This window comes from Salmo trutta, chromosome 38 (assembly GCF_901001165.1).
Source record: "Salmo trutta chromosome 38, fSalTru1.1, whole genome shotgun sequence".
NCBI classification, from domain to species: Eukaryota; Metazoa; Chordata; class Actinopteri; order Salmoniformes; family Salmonidae; genus Salmo; species Salmo trutta.
The window spans coordinates 29,073,701-29,094,770 of NC_042994.1; the positions used below are offsets into that span (position 1 = coordinate 29,073,701).

The following is a 21,070-nucleotide window of genomic DNA, read 5'->3' on the forward strand; positions in this document are numbered from 1 at the left end:
TCAGACGTGATAGACGAGAGTAATCAACTACCGCTTGTGATTTAGCTAGTATCTTTTACTTCTGTCTTTTTACTGTTAAGCTAGCAAGTTTATAGTTAGCCGATGGTAGCTTCTTATCTTCCCATTTTTGCATTTGCTAATACAACTATTCAGCTATGAACTTCGCTTTTGTCTTACGTCCATCGGCCACAGGACGTCGTTGAACGGCGACTTTTGGAGAGCACCGTAATATTAGGTACTGGGCAACATCGTAAGCCTAACAGGTTAACAGGTTTAGTTAACAGGTTTAGCTACCGTTAGCCATGGCCCTGTCCTGTGTGACATGACAACTTTCTCGACCTGCTGATGATCCGTGTGTCATCTCAGTGATCCTGTGATATTCCTGCCCGGTGGACCATCTTAACAACACAGCATGGACGAGGTAAGAGGAAACTTGTGGGGGGAGGAACCGCTTTCTTTCAAGATATGAGTGTAAAGATTTCATGTACCTAGCTTGCTAGCTTGTCGCCGATGCCTACTAGTATCTGCTGTCAGTTGAATTGTTGGTGTAATAACAATGTAGTTTTTAGCTAATCACGTGTCTAGCGTTAACTGTGTTGTTTCGCAATATGAAAGAAAGCAGCAACAACTTCTTGATTTGAGGAATCTTTACTTTAGTATCCGTCAGGAGACAATACAGCACAGCAGTGTAGCGATGTTCCTAACTCAGGGTCCAGCGGAGTAGACTGAACTAAGTGCTGAATTTGTTTCAATTGTTTACCTGTAAGGATGTAGCCTAGCCTGTGCTGTTTTCTGCTTCAGGAGTCTGCAGACCAAGCGGCCAGCCTGTCTCCTCTTCGCCACAACGCTGGAGCTGACTGTAACCATGGTGACCAGAGCTCACTGTTCAGCCAGCAGAAGATGGTGTTGGAAAACCACGATTATGAAACACTGGCCTCAAAGGTTTCAGCGGAAGAGAGAGGAGTGTGGTGTGAGTCTGATGTCCCTGTAGTACAACAGAACAACCTCTACAACACGACATCATCCACTAACAAGTCTTTCCCCTGCTCTGTGTGTGGACGACTCTTCACTACAAAACAGTCCCGGGACCGACACGTGAAGACCCACACGGGAGAGAAGCCGTTCCACTGCACCGTGTGTGGGAAGAACTTCTCTCAGCAGTCCTCCTTTAGGATACACCAGAGGAGCCACACGGGGGAGAAGCCCTACCGCTGCCTTGAACCTGACTGTGGGAAGAGCTTCTACCAATCAGGAGCCTTGTTGAGACACGGAAGGGGTCACGCTGAGAGGTCGACTAGACTAAGAGCTGCTGGAGATGTGCTGCTTGTCCAGCAGGACGATACTAGTAACAAGGTGGGGGAGAACTAGGGCTGTGTCTCAATTGGCCGCCTACTCCTTATATGTGTACTACTTTTGACCAGGCACCAGGGGCCATCCCTATTCCCTAAATAGTGCACTACTTTTGACAGGAGCTGGCTATAATCAGTTACTCAGCCCTATGGGCCCTGGTCAAAGGTAGTGTACTATTTAGGGAATAGAGATTGGTCCTGGTGCCTGGTAAAAAAGTAGTGCAGAATATAGGGAATAGGGTGCTATTTGAGACGCGACCCTAGACAACTAGCTGTACAATAACTTTTCAACTGGTATGTTTTAACCGTTTTTATCTTTTCATTGTTGCTTCATTTTAGAATTGTAAACTTCAGGCTGTAGTGGATGTGCTGCCAGAGCAAGAGGATGTTCTTCTGGCTGAAGGTACTGATGGGTGGTTAATGAACACATGTTGCTACTGTGCAAACAAACAAACGAACACACATCTTCAATTGCAAATCATGTTCAAGTGAGTTGCTGGCCCTTTGAGGACCACAATATACAGTGAGTGTACAAAACATTAAGAACACCAGCTCTTTCCATGATATTTATTTATTTATTTATTTATTTATTAAATCCCAGCCCCCGTCCCCACAGGAGGCCTTTTGGTAGTCCGTCATTGTAAATAAGAATTTGTTTTTAACTGACATGCCTAGTTAAATAAAATGTAAAAAATAAACATAGACTGACCAGGTGAAAGCTATGATCCCTTATTAATGTCACCTGTTAAATCCACTTCAATCAGTATAGAGGAAGGGGAGGAGACAGGTTAAAGAAGGATTTTCAAGCCTTGAGACAATTGAGACATGGATTGTATATTTGTGCCATTCAGAGGGTGAATGGGCAAATATATTTAAGTGCCTTTGAACAGGGTATGGTAGTAGGAGCCAGACGCACCGGTTTGTGTCAAGAACTGCGATGCTGCTGGGTTTTTCAAGCTCAACAGTTTCCTATGTGTATTAAGAATGGTCCACCACCCAAAGGACATCCAGCCAACTTGACACAACTGTGGGAAGCATTGGAGTCAACATGGGCCAGCAGTACTGTGGAACACTTTCGACACCTTGTGGAGTCCATGCCCCGACGAACTGAGGCTGTTCTGAGAGCAAAAGGGGAGGTGCAACTTAATATTAGGAAGGTGTTTCTAATGTTTTGTATAATCAGTGTAAATATGCCTCCAGACTTTGTTTTGTTTCATTGTGTTTTTATCCTGAATAATGTTTAATGTACACGACCGTTCAAAAGTTTGGGGTCACTTAGAAATGTCCTTGTTTTTTTAAAGAAAAGCTATTTTTTTGTTGTTGGTCCATTTAAAATAGCATCAGATTGATCAGAAATACAGTGTAGACAATGTTAATGTTGTAAATGACTATTGTTGCTGGAAACGGCAGATTTTTTATGGAATATCTACATAGGCGTACAGAGGCCCGTTATCAGCAACCATCACTCCTGTGTTCCAATGTCATGTTGTGTTAGCTAATCCAAGTTTATCATTTTAAAAGGCTAATTGATCATTAGAAAACCCTTTTGCAATTATGTTAGTACAGCTGAAAACTGTTGTCTGATTAAAGAAGCAATAAAACTGGCGTTCTTTAGACTAGTTGAGTATCTGGAGAATCAGCATTTGTGGGTTCGATTACAGGCTCAAAATGGCCAGAAACAAAGCATTTTCTTCTGAAACTCATCAGTCTATTCTTGTTCTGAGAAATGAAGGCTTTTCCATGCGAGAAATTGCCAAGAAACTGAAGATCTTGTACAACGCTGTGTACTACTCCCGTCACAGAACAGCGCAAACTGGCTCTAACCAGAATAGAAAGAGGAGTGGGAGGCCCCGGTGCACAACTGAGCATGAGGACAAGTACATTAGAGTGTCTAGTTTGGAGAAACAGACGCCTCACAAGTCCTCAACTGGCAGCTTCATTAAATAGTACCCCCAAAACACCAGTCTCAACGTCAGCAGTGAAGAAGCGACTCCGGGATGCTGGCCTTCTAGGCAGAGTTGCAAAGAAAAAGCCATATCTCAGACTGGCCAATAAAAAGAAAAGATTAAGATGGGCAAAAGAATAGACACTGGACAGAGGAACTCTTTTGCCATCGAAGCTGAGCATTTACCCACTGAAGTCGGTTTCGACTCCGAACTGCAGTCAGTTCAAGACCCTGGTGAGGACAACGAGCACGCAAATGAGCTTCCCTGAGACGGTTTCTGACAGTTTATGCAGAAATTCTTTGGTTGTGCAAAACCCACAGTTTCATCAGCTGTCCGGGTAGCTGGTGAAGAAGCCGGATGTGGAGGTCCTGGGCTGGCATGGTTACACGTGGTCTGCGGTTGTAAGGCCGGTTGGACGTACTGCCAAATTCTCAAAAATGTTACATTAAATTCTCTGGCAACAGATCTGGTGGACATTCCTGCAGTCAGCATGCCAATTTCACACTCCTTCAAAACTTGAGACATCTGTGGCATTGTGTTGTGTGACAAAACTGCACATTTGAGTGGCCTTTTGTCCCCAGCACAAGGTACACCTGTGTAATGATCATGCTGTTTAATCAGCTTCTTGATATGCCACACCTGTCAGGTGGATGGATTATCTTGGCAAAGGAGAAATGCTCACTAACAGGATGTAAACACATTTCTGCACAAAATGTTAGAGAAATAAGCTTTTTATGGGAAAAGTTGGAACCAAAATTTTACATGTTGCATTTATATTTTTGTTTAGTGTATTTGAAGTCATTCCAAATACTTTATCTGGGATTAATTGGGCTTGTCTTGCGCAATGGAACCAATAAGAGTAGCCTCAAAAACCGCAAACCCCGCCCATCTGGTACTCCTGGCAAGCTAGAGCAAACGCTAACAGTATCTGAAAGATTTCAGATAGTATTTGAACCCAGGTCTGGTGGCCACTGGTCTAATCCAGAGACATGTATTTAGAGCGTTGGACCAGCTTTGAAATTGTAATATTGTTCTAATTCTATACATAGAGTGACATAGAATGATTTAGATGTTTCCCATGTTATGTTAATGGTGTGCTAACATGGCCCCATAGAATGTTGTAGTGTAATGTAAATGCTTCATAATGCCGAAGCCTTAATCACCCAGCTGTCTAAACACATGGTTCTGGTCTAACCAATCCTATCTCATTCCCACAGGAGACAGTCCTGCTCCTCCTCCCAGCTGTCTAAACACATAGGATTGGTTAGACCAGAACCATCTCATTCCCACAGGAGACAGTCCTGCTCCTCCTCCCAGCTCTGTAAACACATGGTTCTGATCTAACCAATCCTATCTCATTCCCACAGGAGACAGTCCTGCTCCTCCTCCCAGCTCCGTCCCCTCTACACCGGTAGGACTACCTGTCCGACACCGGCAGAACCACAACAACACGTCCCACACCAACACCTGTCAGAAGTGCGGAGAGCAGTTCCCTACCTTCTACAAGCTGCGTGTCCACCTGACCACCCACAGGGGAGAGAAGCCCTTCTCCTGTCCAGACTGTGGTCAACGCTTCTCAGCCCGGGGGTACATGGAGTCACACCAGAGGGTAGGTTGAGTTGATTGATTTGGACTCTGGTCAAAAGCTGTGCACTATATATATAAATAAATAAATAAATATATATATATATATATATATATATATATATATATATATATATATATATATATATATATATATAATAAATAAATAAATCCTAGAGGACAATGAAAGTGTTAAATCTGAAATCTGTAAAGGGGGGAAACAGTGCCACTGTTCACCCAGGCGCTAATGTTGTTGATGGTCCAAAAAATATGGTGTTCTAGCGTGCATGCAATGATGTCAGAGGGAAAAGTAAAGTGTTCATCGTTTTCAGTAACTTCTTTATTATTGTAATATTCCAAACAGCAGTTTCACCAAATACGGATTCCAGGTTTGACTAAAGGATCACTTTAGTCAAACAATATATTTTTGGTATTTTCATTCATTAGCCAATGGTACTACAACCCCCCCCCCCCCCCAAAAAAAAAGTTGTGCGTCAGAAGTCAAGTTTTCAAGATTGAGCACTTTTTGTCCAAAGCAAAAACTCTGATAGCTTATCAAAAAAACATTCCTTTTAAATACACTTATTTTCAATGTGGTCCTGGGTGTAGGTACACATCAAGGAGAGACCACATCCATGCCCCGACTGTGGTAAGAGGTTCCTCTCCCTGGGAGACCTGAAGAGACACCAGCAGAGCTTCTCTGAGGAGAGACCGTACAGCTGCTCCGAGTGCAGGAAGACTTTCACCCAGCCGGGGTTCCTAAGGGCACACCAGAGGACACACACCGGGGTAAAAGGTTACCGTTGCCCCTACTGTCACAAGGACTTCTTCACTGCCTCCAGTCTGAGGAGACACAGGAAGCAGGCGCATGCGGAAGAGACCGTCACGCTGCCCCATAGTGGTGGACTCCAGCTGTCACATGTTGGAGAGAGCCTGGGTCAAGCTGAAGCTGGTGTACCAGGACTGAAGGTCATAGTGAAGGAGGAGGAGGATCCTGCTTTTGGTGAGTACATGTTCTGTCACAAGTCATAGTCACGCCTTATTGTGTCAGACCGGTTTAGTTACACACCAATTACTAATAAAACGAAGTAAGGAGGGCTTCTCCTATAAAATATAAATCATTAAAGCTAGAGTCCTTATTTAAAACAATAACAAAGCGGGGACCCCGCCTCTGTTTTGGTAAAAAGCTGAGGTACGGGCCTGGAGAAATGTAACTACTCTCAAATGCATAGACTGAGCTATGAATGCAAGGACTGACCATCTATGATATCAAAACGTATAGTTTTAAGTCTACACAGTGTTTGATTAAAAACATTGCAGCAAAACTATTTTATATTTTGGGTTCTGATGTGGTACGACAGTTGAACTAAACTCATTAAATATTTATAAGTCATATTCTACAAGAATCAATGAGTATATATCATTAAAGGAACGTTCCACAGCTTGCCTCCACAACTCCACAGCAAGTTGTTACAGGCAAACCTCTCCGGCCACGTTGCAAAAATAAGTGCACACATACAGTACATGTCATTCAATCATTTCACCCACACCACTCGCGCACATGAACTAGCGTCTGTGTAGCCAAGCGCTAAAATAGAACTTGGTTCTATTTGAGTTGCTCCACTCACTGCATGACCCCTCCTTATTGTATATCAGGAAGATACAAACCCAAGTCCCCTCCTTATTGGATTCCGGGAAGATACAAACCCAAGTCCCCTCCTTATTGGATACCGGGAAGATAGAAACCCAAGTCCCCTCCTTATTGGATACCGGGAAGATACAAACCCAAGTCCCCTCCTTATTTGTATTTATTTTTTGGAACCAGGAGAATAATGGCGTCGGAGGGTAGGACTGCCATCTTAACGGCTCTCAACCAATCATGTTATTTTGTTTGTTTTTTCGCGTTGTTCGTAACTTGTTTTGTACATACTGTTGCTGCCACCATCTCTTATGACCGAAAAGAGCTTCTGGACATCAGAACTGGGATTATTCATCTCAAATTGGACGAGGAGTACTTATTCAATGAGTCGGACGCGAGGGATATACTGCAGACACCCGACAGAGATTTTGAGGCAAAAGATCAGGGTGACTTGCGAGGATCAGGCGACGAATGGCTAATATGCCCTTGCTTTCTGTTCTGCTAGCTAACGTTCAGTTTCACTGAGTCGTGGCTGAACGAAGACGTTAAGAACATACAGCTGGCGAGTTATACACTATCGGCAAGACAACAGTAGCCTCTGGTAAAACACGGGGCGGGGGCCTATGCATTTATGTAAAAAACAGCTGGTGCAGTGAGTGAATATAAACCCTTGGTCTTACCCCATTCTACTTTAGTATTACATTAACCTCTTATGCAAGGGGGCAGTATTTTCACGTCCGGATGAAAAGCGTGCCCAAAGTAAACTGCCTGTTACTCAGGCCCAGAAGCTATAATATGCATATAATTAGTAGATTTGGATAGAAAACACTCTAAAGTTTCCAAAACTGTTAAAATAATGTCTGTGAGTATAACATAACTCATATGGCAGTCAAAACCCTGAGAAAAATCCAACCAGGAAGTGGGAAATCTGAGGTTTGTAGTTTTTAAGTGATTGCCTATCCAATATCCAGTGTAAATGGGGTCAGATTGCACTTCCTAAGGCTTCCAGTAGATGTCAACAGTCTTTAGAAAGTTGTTTCAGACTTCTCTTGTGAAAGGGGAGCGAATAAGAGCTGTTTCAACAATCGGTCAGGCTGAAAGCCTTTAGTCTTGCGCGTGGCCGTGAGCGCGACGGTCGTTTCCTTTCCTTTCTAATGACAACGGAATTGTCCGGTTGGAATATTATTGAAGATCTATGATAAAAACATCCTAAACATCCTTTTTTGTGACTAGGCAATGACCTAACATAATCGCATGGTATGCTTTCGCCGTAAAGCCTTTTTGAAATTGGACACTGTGGTTGGATTAACAAGAAGTTTATCTTTAAAATGGTGTATAATACTTGTATGTTTGAGGAATTTTAATTATGAGATTTCTGTTGTTTGAATTTGGCGCCCTGCAATTTCACTGGATGTTGTCAAATCGATCCCGTTAATGGGATTTGAGCCAAAAGAAGCTAATATGTTTTGAAACAACTCAGATACCATTTTAAAAAATGACTGCACATTATTACAGTTCATCCAGAGGATCATCAACCTGGATAAAGCCTCTGTAGTGACCATCAGGAGATAGATATTCCTCATCAACCTGGATGAAGCCTCTATAGTGTACTGACCATCAGGAGATAGATATTCCTCATCAACCTGGATGAAGCCTCTATAGTGTACTGACCATCAGGAGAATGCGCCCAACCACCATGGCAGGTGAAACCACTCTTGTTTTTCCCCAAGTCTTTCTCCTTGAAGTATCCACTCCAGGAAGAAACAGTAGGCTGTGGAGGCAGGCGGTATTTTCTGAAAGGGGGAAAAAATAAATAAAAGACTAATCAGATTTGTTGTTAGGATGGTGTGTTCTCTAACATTAGTAAACCCAGCTGATAGATGAAGCCGATACCAAGGTAACGTGATCTAAGTCTACCTATGGTAATCGGGAGATTACCATAGCACGCTTGTAGCCTATTGAATGCTATACGAGACTAGTAAATACAGCTATTTTTCGATATTATTGTGGGAGCACACCCAGCAGCCAAATATGGCAATTTTCAAGTCAGTGTTAGCCTTGCAGGTAACGTAGAGAAAAGCATTCTATGTCAATGCTACCACTTTTCTCTACGTTACCAGCTAGGCTATGTCAATGCTACCACTTTTCTCTTCATTACCAGCTAGGCTATGTCAATGCTACCACTTTTCTCTATGTTACCAGCTAGGCTATGTCAATGCGCTAGCTCTAGATGTAAAGAAACTAGGCAGATCTCTAAGTTAAGTAACGATAGCAGAACTAACGATTCACAACAGCTCTAACGTTATATGTCAGTTTTTCAATATAAAAAGATTAGCTGGCGCAAAACACTTACTCTGCTGTTATGTCTTCTTGGCCCCGCTGGTTTAGGATGTCTTCTCCAGTTGATCTTCAGGATTACAGCCTCAAGGCTGTTTAACTAGGAACGTACACATTTTCCCCGCATTCGAGGGGGCGAGGCAAGTAGAGATTGGTCAACCTCGCTCCTCCCTGATTAGCCCCAAATATGCCACTGATGGTAAAATCCGGATACACAAAAAGAATACCTAGCTTTTGATCTACAGTCCTACAGGTTCATAACGTGATCTGGACAACAATGTTGAGGTCAAAAATGCCCATAGAGTTCCTTTTTTAATTTTAAGTCCAAAAATGGATGTAGCAACTGCAGATTGTAGCTTTTTTTTAAATGACTCATTACCCTTTGACCTTCAGTTCTCATGTTAAGTTCGTTAGTTATGGTTTAGTATATTTAACCCAAACTATTGTCCTCATCCACACAGGAGACAGTTCTAACAACCACCACTCTGAGACTACTGAGGAGAGTCTCCCTGCAGCCATAGAGCATAAACAACAACATAAACAACATCACAGCTGTCACAGAAGAGCCCACCTCTGCCCTGTGTGTGGAAAGGAGTTTCCCATTGCCTACAAGCTTCAAGTCCATATGAGAATCCACACTGGAGAGAAGCCTTACTCCTGCCTTGTGTGTGGGAAGAGCTTCGCCCAGAAGGGGAGCCTGACGCTCCACCAGATCGTCCACACCGGAGAGAAACCTTACTCCTGCCCCGACTGTGGGAACACCTTCTCCCAGATGATCAGGTGTGTTGTTGTTATCAGTGTAGACCAGTGCCGTATTAATTAGTGCACACCTAGATTCTAGTGCACACCATAGCAAAAATGTTTTGCAAAGGAAAACAAAAACAAGCGCTTCTTATTGAACAACTACAGGTCATCCCTTCTCTGTTACGGCCGTGTGCATCCTTTTGGTTCCTAGTGAATACGACCCTTGTCCGTCCTTTTTAAGTATATATATGTATTTAGTTTGGCATATGCCATTTGCATGCTCATGGAGTTCATTGGTTTGTTTTGACTGGCTGCTATGTGCGTGTAATAAAACTTGAACTACATATAACTAACTTATAACTGATCAGCCTGAAGAGACACCAACTGTTGCACACGGGAGAGAGACCGTACCGCTGCTCCGAGTGTGGGAGAAGCTACACCCAGCAGAGAAACCTGAGGTGTAAACTATGCTTTTTATTTATCAATTATAAGGTTTACAGGGTCATTTCAAGTAGTCAAGTGTTTTTTGTTGTTTTTTTAATCTATTTTTATCTTATCTTAGGGCCCACCAGCTGAAGCACACTGCAGAGAGACTTCACTGCTGCTCTGTGTGTGGGAAGCGCTTCTTCACACCCTCAGGACTCAGGGATCACCAGAGGTTAGTATGGACTTGATTCGATGACTTCACTATTATTTTTGTCATCTCTTTTATTTGATGTTCCTTTATTAATCACTTTTATTGCCTTCTGTTGTTTTTGTGATCTCCTATATTTCATTGTTAAGTGTTGATTTTAAATACACTTTAAATAAAGTTTGATTTGATTTAGGTCTCACACAGGAGAGAAACCATTCCCCTGCTCTGTGTGTGGGAAGAGCTTCTCACGGCCTGGTCTCCTGAGAGAACACCAGCAGACTCACACAGGAGATGGTGGACAGGTGGAGCGAGACCGCAGCAAGGTGGGAGACAATTATAGCCACGTCCCAAATCGCAATAGCCTGGGCCTTGGGAATAGGGTTCCATTTAAATTATGACTGACAGTGCTTCAAGTGTTTCAAGAGGAGACGTCAATATTTTGTCATCTAGGGAACCTTCATAGGTAGTTAGGGCCAAAAGCTTTGTTATTCCTATCTTGTTTTTTTAAAATAATATTTAATTACATTTCCATTCTAGGACCCTGGTGACCGATCGAGCCCCAAACCCAAAGAGTCCCTGGGTGAAACTCTGGGACTGAAAATTATAGTTGAAGAACTGGAGAAAGAAGAGGAGGGGAAGGAGGCGAGAGAAGAAGAGGATGAGGAAGTTGGTGGTTTGATCAATTCCGACGGAGAGGAAGTTGGTCACGTTTCTCTTTCTAGTAAGAGGCAGAATGATGACGATTTTGATTGAGCTCTTCATTGTTGAAGGATGCATCCCAAAAATGGCACCCAATTCCCTACATAGCACTACTTTTGACCAGAGCCCTTTAGGGAATAGGGTGCTATTTGGGACGCAACCTCTGTGTTAGTCGGTCAGCTAGTGTTAGCATAACGGCTAAGTATTTGTTTAACCTGCTCTACACTTTTGCCCATAGGGCTCTATGTCGGGAATAGGATGTAATTTGGCAGATCCACTGTTTAACCTCTTCATTTTTCCACACAGGAAAAAGCCCTGTCCCAGTCTTTGTTAGCGGTGAGATTCCCTCTACATCAGCAGAACCTGAACAACACCAACAAATCCAGGAGAAACGATGCAGAACCAAGAAGCCTCACCTCTGCTCGGTGTGTGGAAAGGAGTTCCCTAAACCATCGAAGCTAGTTGCACATCTCCGTACACACAGTGGAGAGAAACCCTTCCGCTGCTCCGTGTGCGGTAGAGGTTTCTCCACAGGGGGTATCACCCTACAGAGACACCTTCTGACGCACACAGGGGAGAAACCTTATCACTGCTCTGTCTGTGGGAAGAGGTTCATCCAACGAGGGAATCTGTTAAAACACCAGAAGGTACACACTGGAGAAAAACCTTACTCCTGCTCCGTGTGTGGACGGAGTTTCCCTCGATTTGAGCGTCTGAAGGACCACCAGCGGACACATACAGGAGAGAAACCTCAATCTTGCGATGTCTGTGGGATGAGGTTCTCCTACGCGTCCTCCCTCAAGGTCTTTTAGCCATTATTACCACACTTCCCTATATTGTTTTTTATCACTCAAATGTAATTTTATTTGTCACATGCTTTGTAAACAACAGGTGTAGACTATATACACGATGAGTAACGATAACTTGGCTATATAGACAATGACTAACGATAAATTGGCCAGTACCGAGTCCATGTGCAGGGTTACGAGGTAATTGAGGTAGATATGTACATATAACTAGGAATAAAGTGACAGATAATAAAGAGTAACAAACTATTTGTTAGTCTTATGGCTTGGGGGTAGAAGCTGTTTATGGTCCTGTTGGTTCCGGACTTGGTGCGTAGGTACCGCTTGCCGTGCATTAGCACAGAGAGCAGTCTATAACTTGAGTCTTTGACAATGTTTAGGGCTTTCCGCCTGGTATAGAGGTCCTGGATGGCTGGGAGCTTGTAGCCAGTGAAGTACTGGGCTGTACACGCTACCCTCTGTGGTGCCTTGCAGTCAGATGCCAAGCAGTTGCCATACCAGGCAGTGATGCAACCAGTCAGGATACTCTCAATGGTGCAGCTGTAAAACTTTTTGAGGATCTGAGGACCCATTCCAAATCTTCTCAGCCTCCTGAGGGGGAAGAGGCGTTGTCGTGTCCTCTTCACGACTGTGTTCTGTGTTTGGACCATGATAGAGCCTTAGTGATGTGGACACCAAGGAACTTGAAGCTCTCAACCTGCTCCACTCCAGCCCCATCGATTGTGAATGGGGGAGTGCTCTGACCTCTTCCCTATAGGCTGCCTCATTGTCGTCGGTGATCAGGCCTACCACCGTCGTGTTGTCAGCAAACTTAATGATGGTGTTGGAGTCGTGCACGGCCAAGCAGTCGTGGGTGAACAGGGAATACAGGAGGGGACTGAGCACACACCCCTGAGGGGCCCCCGTGTTGAGGGTCAGCGTGGCAGATGTGTTGTTGCCTACCCTCATCACCTGGGGCCGGCCCTTCAGGAAGTCCAGGATCCAGTTGCAGAAGGTGTTCAATCCTAGGGTCCATTGCTTAGTGATGAGTTTGGAGGGCACTATGGTGTTGAGCTGTAGTCAATCAACAGCATTCTTACATAGGTGTTCCTCTTGTTCAGATGGGAAAAGACAGTGTGGTGTGCAATAGAGATTGCATCATCTGTGGATCTGTTGGGGCGGTAATGCGAATTGGAGTGGGTCCAGGGTGTCTGGGATGATGATGGTGTTGATGTGAGCCATGACCAGCCTTTCAAAGTATTTCACGACTACAGAAGTGTGTTACGGGCGATAGTCATTTAGACAGGTTACCTTGGCCTTCTTGGGAACAGGGACTATGGTGGTCTGCTTGAAACATGTAGATATTACAGACTGGCTCAGGGAGAGATTGAAAATGTAAGTGAAGACATTTGCCAGCTGGTCAGCGCATGCTCTGAGTATGCATCCTGGTAATCTGTCTGGCCCTGTGGCCATAGTGAATGTTAACCTATTTAATGGTCTTACTCACACAGAGAGTGTGATCACAGAGTCGTCCGGAACAGCCGGTGCTCTCATGCAAGGTTCACTGTTGCTTGCCTTGAAGTGAGCATAGAAAGCATTTAGCTCGTCTGGTAGGCTCGCGTCACTGGGCAGCTCTCGGCTAGGTTTCCCTTTGTAATCTGTGATAGTTTGCAAGCCCTGCCACATCCGACGTGTGTCAGAGCCAATGTATGAGGATTCGATCCTGTATTGATGCTTTGCCTTTTTGATGGTTCATCGGAGGGCGTAGCAAAATTTCTTATAAGCTTCTGGATTAGAGTCCCGCTCCTTGAAAGCGACAGCTCTAGCCTTTAGCTCAGTGCAGATGTTGCCTGTAATCCAAGGCTTCTGGTTGGGATATCTACGTACCGTCACTGTGGGGACGATGTCGTCGATGCACTTATTAATGAAGCCGTTGACTGATGTGGTAAACTCCTCAATGCCACCGGATGAATCCCTGAACATATTCCAGTCTGTTCTAGTGAAACAGTCCTGTAGCTTAGCATCCGCTTCATCGGACCACTTCTGTATTGAGCGAGTCACTGGTACTTCCTGTTTGAGTTTTTGCTCGTAAGCAGGAATCAGGAGGATAGAGTTATGGTCAGATTTGCCAAATGGAGGGCAAGGGAGATATTTGTATGAGTTTCTGTGTGTGGAGTAAAGATGGTAAAAATGAGGTAAAACAGATTTTAGTTTCCCTGCATTTAAAATCACCGGCCACTAGGAGCGCCGCCTATGGATGAGCATTTTAATTTTCTTGTTTATGGTCCTATATTGGTAAATAGTGTGGTCTACAGCTTATCATTAGGTATTCTAACTCAGGCGAGCAGAACCTTAATTTTAGAGATCGAGCAACCAGCTGTTGTTAAGAGACACACACCTCCCCCTTTGAGCTTACCTGACGCTGCCGTTCTGTCCTGCCGATGCATAGAAAAACCAGCTAGATGTATGTAATCCATATCTTTTGTTCAGCCACGACTCCGAGAAACATAGAATATTCCAGTTCTTCAGGTCCTGTTGATATGATAGTCCGAAATGGAGCTCATCCAGTTTGTTCTCCAGTGATTTCACGTTCGCCAATAGAACAGAGGGTAGAGGCGGATTATGTCAACCGACATAGTTCACTAGTTATCTCCACATTCCCTTTTCCCTACATTTTTTTCTATCCCTTTAATGATGTAAAGTGAGTTGTGACCCGTCTAATATGCGGTTTAATTCAATTCTGTCTTGACAGGTCCATCGCAGGATGCACACTGGGGAGAGACCTTACCAGTGCTCTGTCTGTGGGGAGAGCTTCAACTCAACAGCAAACCTGAGGAAACACAGACAGTCCCACACTGGAGATAATGGGTCTGCTAACATGAAGATGGGTCGGCTCCTGAGGTCGTCCCACACTGGAGAGGGGTCTGTTGCTGTTACTGTGAAGAGGGGTCGGCTCCTGAGGTCGTCCCACACTGGAGAGGGGTCTGCTCCTGTTACTGGAGGATGTCAGACCGCTGGTGGGGATGCTCAGGTAAATCATCAGACTATACCTGTGTACTATCCAAACCAGATGGGGGAATAGGACGTCACTAACAGGATTCATTTATTGATTGTGATTGATTTTTGGCTTCAACATTTGTACAGTTTAAAAGTACAAAGAGATGCCAGAGGATAAAGCATTTTATAAACTGGGTGGTTCGAGCCCTGAATGCTGATTGGCTGACAGCAGTGGTATATCAGACCGTATACCACGGGTATGACAAAACATTACATTTTTTGTCTCTAATTACGTTGGTAACCAGTTTATAATAGCAATAAGGCACCTTGGAGGTTTGTGGTATATGGCCAATATACCGCGGCTATACCCCCTCGTGCCTTATTGCATACACGTATTTCATCAGAGTAGGATGGAATAATTTTATTTGAACTAAACAGTCTCTTAACTTAGCGTACTGTGTGACTCCTCTGCCATTTAGGGAACCGTCGTCAAAGATAAAAGCTCTCTGGGTCCTGACCAAGGCCACTGTGAAGGCTGCAGTCAAACATCTACCTTATATATCGATAGTAAAGAAGAGGAGGAGGAAGTTGGTGGTTTGATAAATTCCGAAGGAGAAGAAGTTAATTGGGATTACCTCAGTAAGTAAAAGATTATTGGTGACAAAAAACAAACAGAATTAGAGAAGAACAATGGCACCAGATGGTTGTTGATGTATAGGCTGAATCCTACATAGTGAACCAGATGGTTGTTGATGTATAGGCTGAATCCTACATAGTGAACCAGATGGTTGTTGATGTATAGGCTGAATCCTACATAGTGAACCAGATGGTTGTTGATGTATAGGCTGAATCCTACATAGTGAACCAGATGGTTGTTGATGTATAGGCTGAATCCTACATAGTGAACCAGATGGTTGTTGATGTATAGGCTGAATCCTACATAGTGAACCAGATGGTTGTTGATGTATAGGCTGAATCCTACATAGTGAACCAGATGGTTGTTGATGTATAGGCTGAATCCTACATAGTGAACCAGATGGTTGTTGATGTATAGGCTGAATCCTACATAGTGAACCAGATGGTTGTTGATGTATAGGCTGAATCCTACATAGTGAACCAGATGGTTGTTGATGTATAGGCTGAATCCTACATAGTGAACCAGATGGTTGTTGATGTATAGGCTGAATCCTACATAGTGAACCAGATGGTTGTTGATGTATAGGCTGAATCCTACATAGTGAACCAGATGGTTGTTGATGTATAGGCTGAATCCTACATAGTGAACCAGATGGTTGTTGATGTATAGGCTGAATCCTACATAGTGAACCAGATGGTTGTTGATGTATAGGCTGAATCCTACATAGTGAACCAGATGGTTGTTGATGTATAGGCTGAATCCTACATAGTGAACCAGATGGTTGTTGATGTATAGGCTGAATCCTACATACAGTGGGGGGAAAAAAGTATTTGATCCCCTGCTGATTTTGTACGTTTGCCCACTTACAAAGAAATGATCAGTCTATAATTTTAATGGTAGGTTTATTTGAACAGTGAGAGACAGAATAACAACAACAAAAAAATCCAGAAAAACGCATGTCAAAAATGTTATAAAATGATTTGCATTTTAATGAGGGAAATAAGTATTTGACCCCTCTGCAAAACATGACTTAGTACTTGGTGGCAAATCCCTTGTTGGCAATCACAGAGGTCAGACGTTTCTTGTAGTTGGCCACCAGGTTTGTACACATCTCAGGAGGGATTTTGTCCCACTCCTCTTTGCAGATCTTCTCCAATTCATTAAGGTTTCGAGGCTGACGTTTGGCAACTCGAACCTTCAGCTCCGTCCACAGATTTTCTATGGGATTAAGGTCTGGAGACTGGCTAGGCCACTCCAGGACCTTAATGTGCTTCTTCTTGAGCCACTCCTTTGTTGCCTTGGCCGTGTGTTTTGGGTCATTGTCATGCTGGAATACCCATCCACGACCCATTTTCAATGCCCTGGCTGAGGGAAGGATGTTCTCACCCAAGATTTGACGGTACATGGCCCCGTCCATCGTCCCTTTGATGCGGTGAAGTTGTCCTGTCCCCTTAGCAGAAAACCCCCCCCCCAAAGCATAATGTTTCCACCTCCATGTTTGACGGTGGAGATGGTGTTCTTGGGGTCATAGGCAGCATTCCTCCTCCTCCAAACACGGCGAGTTGAGTTGATGCCAAAGAGCTCCATTTTGGTCTCATCTGACCATAACACTTTCACCAGTTGTCCTCTGAGTCATTCAGATGTTCATTGGCAAACTTCAGACGGGCATGTATATGTGCTTTCTTGAACAGGGGGACCTTGCGGGCGCTGCAGGATTTCAGTCCCTCACGGCGTAGTGTGTTACCAATTGTTTTCTTGGGGACTATGGTCCCAGCTGCCTTGAGATCATTGACAAGATCCTCCCGTGTAGTTCTGGGCTGATTCCTCACCGTTCTCATGATCATTGCAACCCCACGAGGTGAGATCTTGCATGGAGCCCCAGGCCGAGGGATATTGACAGTTCTTTTGTGTTTCTTCCATTTGCGAATAATCGCACCAAATGTTGTCACCTTCTCACCAAGCTGCTTGGCGATGGTCTTGTAGCCCATTCCAGCCTTGTGTAGGTCTACAATCTTGTCCCTGACATCCTTGGAGAGCTCTTTGGTCTTGGACATGGTGGAGAGTTTGAAATTTGATTGATTGCTTCTGTAGACAGGTGTCTTTTATACAGGTAACAAACTGCGATTAGGAGCACTCCCTTTAAGAGTGTGCTCCTAATCTCAGCTCGTTACCTGTATAAAAGACACCTGGGAGCCAGAAATCTTTCTGATTGAGAGGGGGTCAAATACTTATTTCCCTCATTAAAATGCAAATCAATTTATAAAATTTTTGACATGCGTTTTTATGGATATTTTTGTTGTTATTCTGTCTCTCACTGTTCAAATAAACCTACCATTAAAATTATAGACTGATCCTTTCTTTATCAGTGGGCAAACGTACAAAATCAGCAGGGGATCAAATACTTTTTCCCCCCACTGTAGTGAACTAGATGGTTGTTGATGTATAGGCTGAATCATCAGGTCCTGGATCTTCAGCATTGCAGGGCCGGAAGTCAGTTTCTGAAAAGTTTGAGAACCAAGATGAAGATGAAGAAGATGGTTATGGTATGGAAGAAGAGGAAATTGGTGGTCTGATCAATTCAGACGGAGAAGAAATTGGTTGGGATCGTCATCGTATCAGTAAGTGATGGAACGTGGACAGTTTGAATTTTGATGATTCACTCATTATCTAACCCCATACTGTTTCATCAACACAGGACAGAGTGTCAGCCGTCCTTCTGACAGCGAGGAGAGTCCCTCTGCATCAGGAGAACCTGAACAACACCAGGAGAATCACAACAACACAAAGACCAAGTCTCACCACTGCTTTAGATGTGGGAAAGACTTTGCCAACATCTCTAACCTACGACGACACCAGAAGAGACACTCAGGTTGTTGTCTCCACTGAGTGCCTATTAAATGATGAGTTCTAATATGGAATTCCACATGACATTCTTTGATTCCTTTTCATTGATATGTTGTTGTGAACCATTTAGAATTCACTTTGAGGTTGTGTTCCAAATGGCACCCTATTCCCTTTGCAGTGTGCTACTTTTGACCAGAGCCCTATGGGCCCTAGTAGTGAACTAGAGGGAATAGGGTTCCAATTGGGACACAACCCAAATACTGTAAATCTGACTTGACAGGAGAGAGTTCCGAACACAGATCCGACAGCGAAGCCAGGAAGTCCCACTGCTGCCCAGAATGTGGAAGAGACTGTAAGAAGCTATCAGCTCTACAAAAACACATGAAGATCCACACAGGAGAGAAGCCGTACCCTTGCTCCGTGTGTGGGAAACAGTTCCGTGAAAAAACAGCCCTCCGTGACCACCAGAAAGTGCACACGAGAGAAAAACCTTACACTTGCCCCGACTGTGGGAAGAGGTTCGCTCACTCAGGAGCTATGAAGAGACACCTGCTGACGCACACCGGAGAAAAACCTTACTCCTGCTCTGTGTGTGGGAGGAGCTACACCCAGATAGGGCGACTGAGAGAACACGAGCGAACACACAGGTTGGTTCTATGTCAAGTTTAGATGTTCTGCTGTTTAGTCTTTGCTGGCTCCTTTTTAGTCTGCCTATCTTGTCGTATTAGTCATACACATATTTGGGGGCTAAATGGGTTGTAGCCCTTTTTTAAAAAACATTTCTACCGCTGTTGCTGATGCACATCAGATCTGGGCCACAAAACTTCTCAGAGAAGAAGTGCTGATCTAGGATCTGTCCATATAATCTTATTCATTATGATCTATAAGGCTAAACTGATCCGAGATCAGTACTCCTACTCTGAGAGGTGTTGTGAATACGGGCACAGCTCGTTTGTCAAATAATTGGGCAAAAGATCAGAATTAGGCTGCCTGTGTAAACGTACCCTTTGTGATTTCTGTGCGTAATAAAAAGTGGTCTACACATAAAATGCAATTATTATTATTATTATTACAGCGAGGAGAAACACGACTGTTCCGTCTGTTGGAGGAGCTTCTCCAAAGCTACGGCCCTCGTCGCTCACTTCAGGTAAAGCACTTTGGGACAACAACTGATGTTAAATACAATTGTGATACACTGATTCATTCATGAATTGATGTTTTGATTGATTCAGGACCCACACTGGAGAGAGACCCTACAGCTGTGAGGAGTGTGGGAAGAGCTACGTACGAACCCAGAACCTCCGAGCCCATCAGAGGAAAAGTCACAGCAGCTCACTACCAAACCCTGGGACTGGGACAGGGGAAAACCTGGCTGCAGGGGTGAAGAGTGAAGAGGATTCTATTAGTATCAGTGATGAAGAGGAGAAGGAGTTGATGCTAGCAGGGTGGAGGAAAACGAGGACTAGCCTTTCACATTAGGATAGATTCCTCTTTGTGCTGACCATCTCTAGACACTGAATGAATAGAATGGACCAAAACAAGGACTAGCCAACCCCATAGGATTTTCTGCGTCCAAAATGGTACCCTATTCCCTAAATACCAGCCCCTGATCAAAACTAGAGCACTACATAGGAAATATGGTGTCATTTGGGATGCAGATAGCCTTTGTGGTGATGATCTGCAGACAAAGAACCAATAGAATGGACTGTAGTTCTAAATTCCACCAGATGAGGGCAGCAAAGTCGGAGACGAAAATTATTAGTGTTGAGAAATTGAGTTTGATCTAAAATATACACTACATGACCAAAAGTATGTGGACACCTGCTCATCTAACATCTCATTCCAAAATCATTGGCATTAATATGGAGTCGGTCCCAAGTTTGCTGCAATAACAGCCTACACTCTTCTGGGAAGGCTTTCCACTAGATGTTGGAACATTGCTGCAGGGACTTGCTTCCATTCGGCCACAAGAGCATTAGTGAGGTCGGGCACTGATGTTGGGCGATTAGGCCTGGTTCCAATTCATCCCAAAGGTGTTCGATGGGGTTGAGGTCAGGGCTCTGTGCAGGCCAGTCAAGTTCTTCCACACTGATTTCAACAAACCATTTCTGTATGGACCTCACTTTGTGCACGGGGGCATTGTCATGCTGAAACAGGAAAAGGCCTTCCCCAAACTGTTGCCACAAAGTTGGAAGCACAGAATCGTCTAGAATGTCATTGTATGCTGTAGCGTTAAGATTTCCCTTCACTGGAACTAAGGAGCCTAGCCCAAACTATAAAAAACAGCCCCAGACCATTATTCCTTCTCCACCAAACTTTACAGTTGGCACTACAGTATGCATTGGGGCAGGTACCTTACTCCTGGCATCTGCCCAACCTAGATTCATCCGTCGGACTGCCAGATGATGAAGCGTGATTCATCACTCTAGAGAACGCGTTTCCACTGCACCAGAGTCCAATGGTGGTGAACTTTACACCACTCCGCCTGACGCTTGGTATTGAGCATGGTGATCTAAGGCTTGTGTGCGGCTGCTCGGCCATGGAAACCCATTTCATGAAGCTCCCGACAAACATTTATTGTGCTGACGTTGCTTCCAGAGGCGATTTGGAACTCGGTAGTGAGTGTTGCAACCGAGGACAGACGATTTATACACACATCAGCACTCTGCAGTCTTGTTCTGTGAGCTTGTGTGGCCTACCACTTTGCGGCTGAACCGTCTTTGCTCCAAGAAGTTTCCACTTCACAATAACATCACATACAGTTAGTTGACGGTGCCACATTGAAAGTCACTGAGCTCATCAGTAAGGCCATTTTATTATTTTGTCTATGGAGATTGCATGGCTGTGTGCTCGATTTTAAACACCTGTCAGCAAC

General features: G+C 44.2%; 1 protein-coding gene across 3 annotated transcripts; it reads left to right on the forward strand.

Moving 5' to 3' along the window:
* The first annotated feature begins 10 nt into the window (after window positions 1-10).
* Window positions 11-19,950, forward strand: LOC115178069 (zinc finger protein 91). 3 transcript variants are annotated; one of them, XM_029739093.1, is made up of 18 exons: window positions 11-421; window positions 802-1,353; window positions 1,689-1,752; window positions 4,663-4,904; window positions 5,489-5,882; window positions 9,317-9,635; window positions 9,968-10,057; window positions 10,162-10,257; window positions 10,427-10,556; window positions 10,771-10,954; window positions 11,239-11,735; window positions 14,470-14,748; window positions 15,194-15,353; window positions 17,811-17,969; window positions 18,047-18,220; window positions 18,476-18,842; window positions 19,271-19,342; window positions 19,428-19,950. In XM_029739093.1, exons 1-18 carry the CDS (start codon window positions 413-415, stop codon window positions 19,672-19,674), a joined length of 4,035 nt encoding a protein of 1,344 aa, XP_029594953.1. In that variant the 5' UTR covers window positions 11-412; the 3' UTR covers window positions 19,675-19,950. The 3 variants fall into 3 exon arrangements, with proteins under 3 accessions (XP_029594953.1, XP_029594956.1, XP_029594954.1); XM_029739096.1 differs by having other exon boundaries at window positions 17,826-17,969; XM_029739094.1 differs by having other exon boundaries at window positions 805-1,353.
* Window positions 19,951-21,070: the final 1,120 nt, after the last annotated feature.

What these genes read in the sequence shown, in the direction of transcription:
- LOC115178069 (XM_029739093.1), top strand. An exon ending in GGATGTTCTTCTGGCTGAAG is followed by an intron (nt 1,753 to 4,662) that starts GTACTGATGGGT and finishes TCATTCCCACAG; the next exon opens with GAGACAGTCCTGCTCCTCCT. An exon ending in ACCTTCTCCCAGATGATCAG is followed by an intron (nt 9,636 to 9,967) that starts GTGTGTTGTTGT and finishes ATAACTGATCAG; the next exon opens with CCTGAAGAGACACCAACTGT.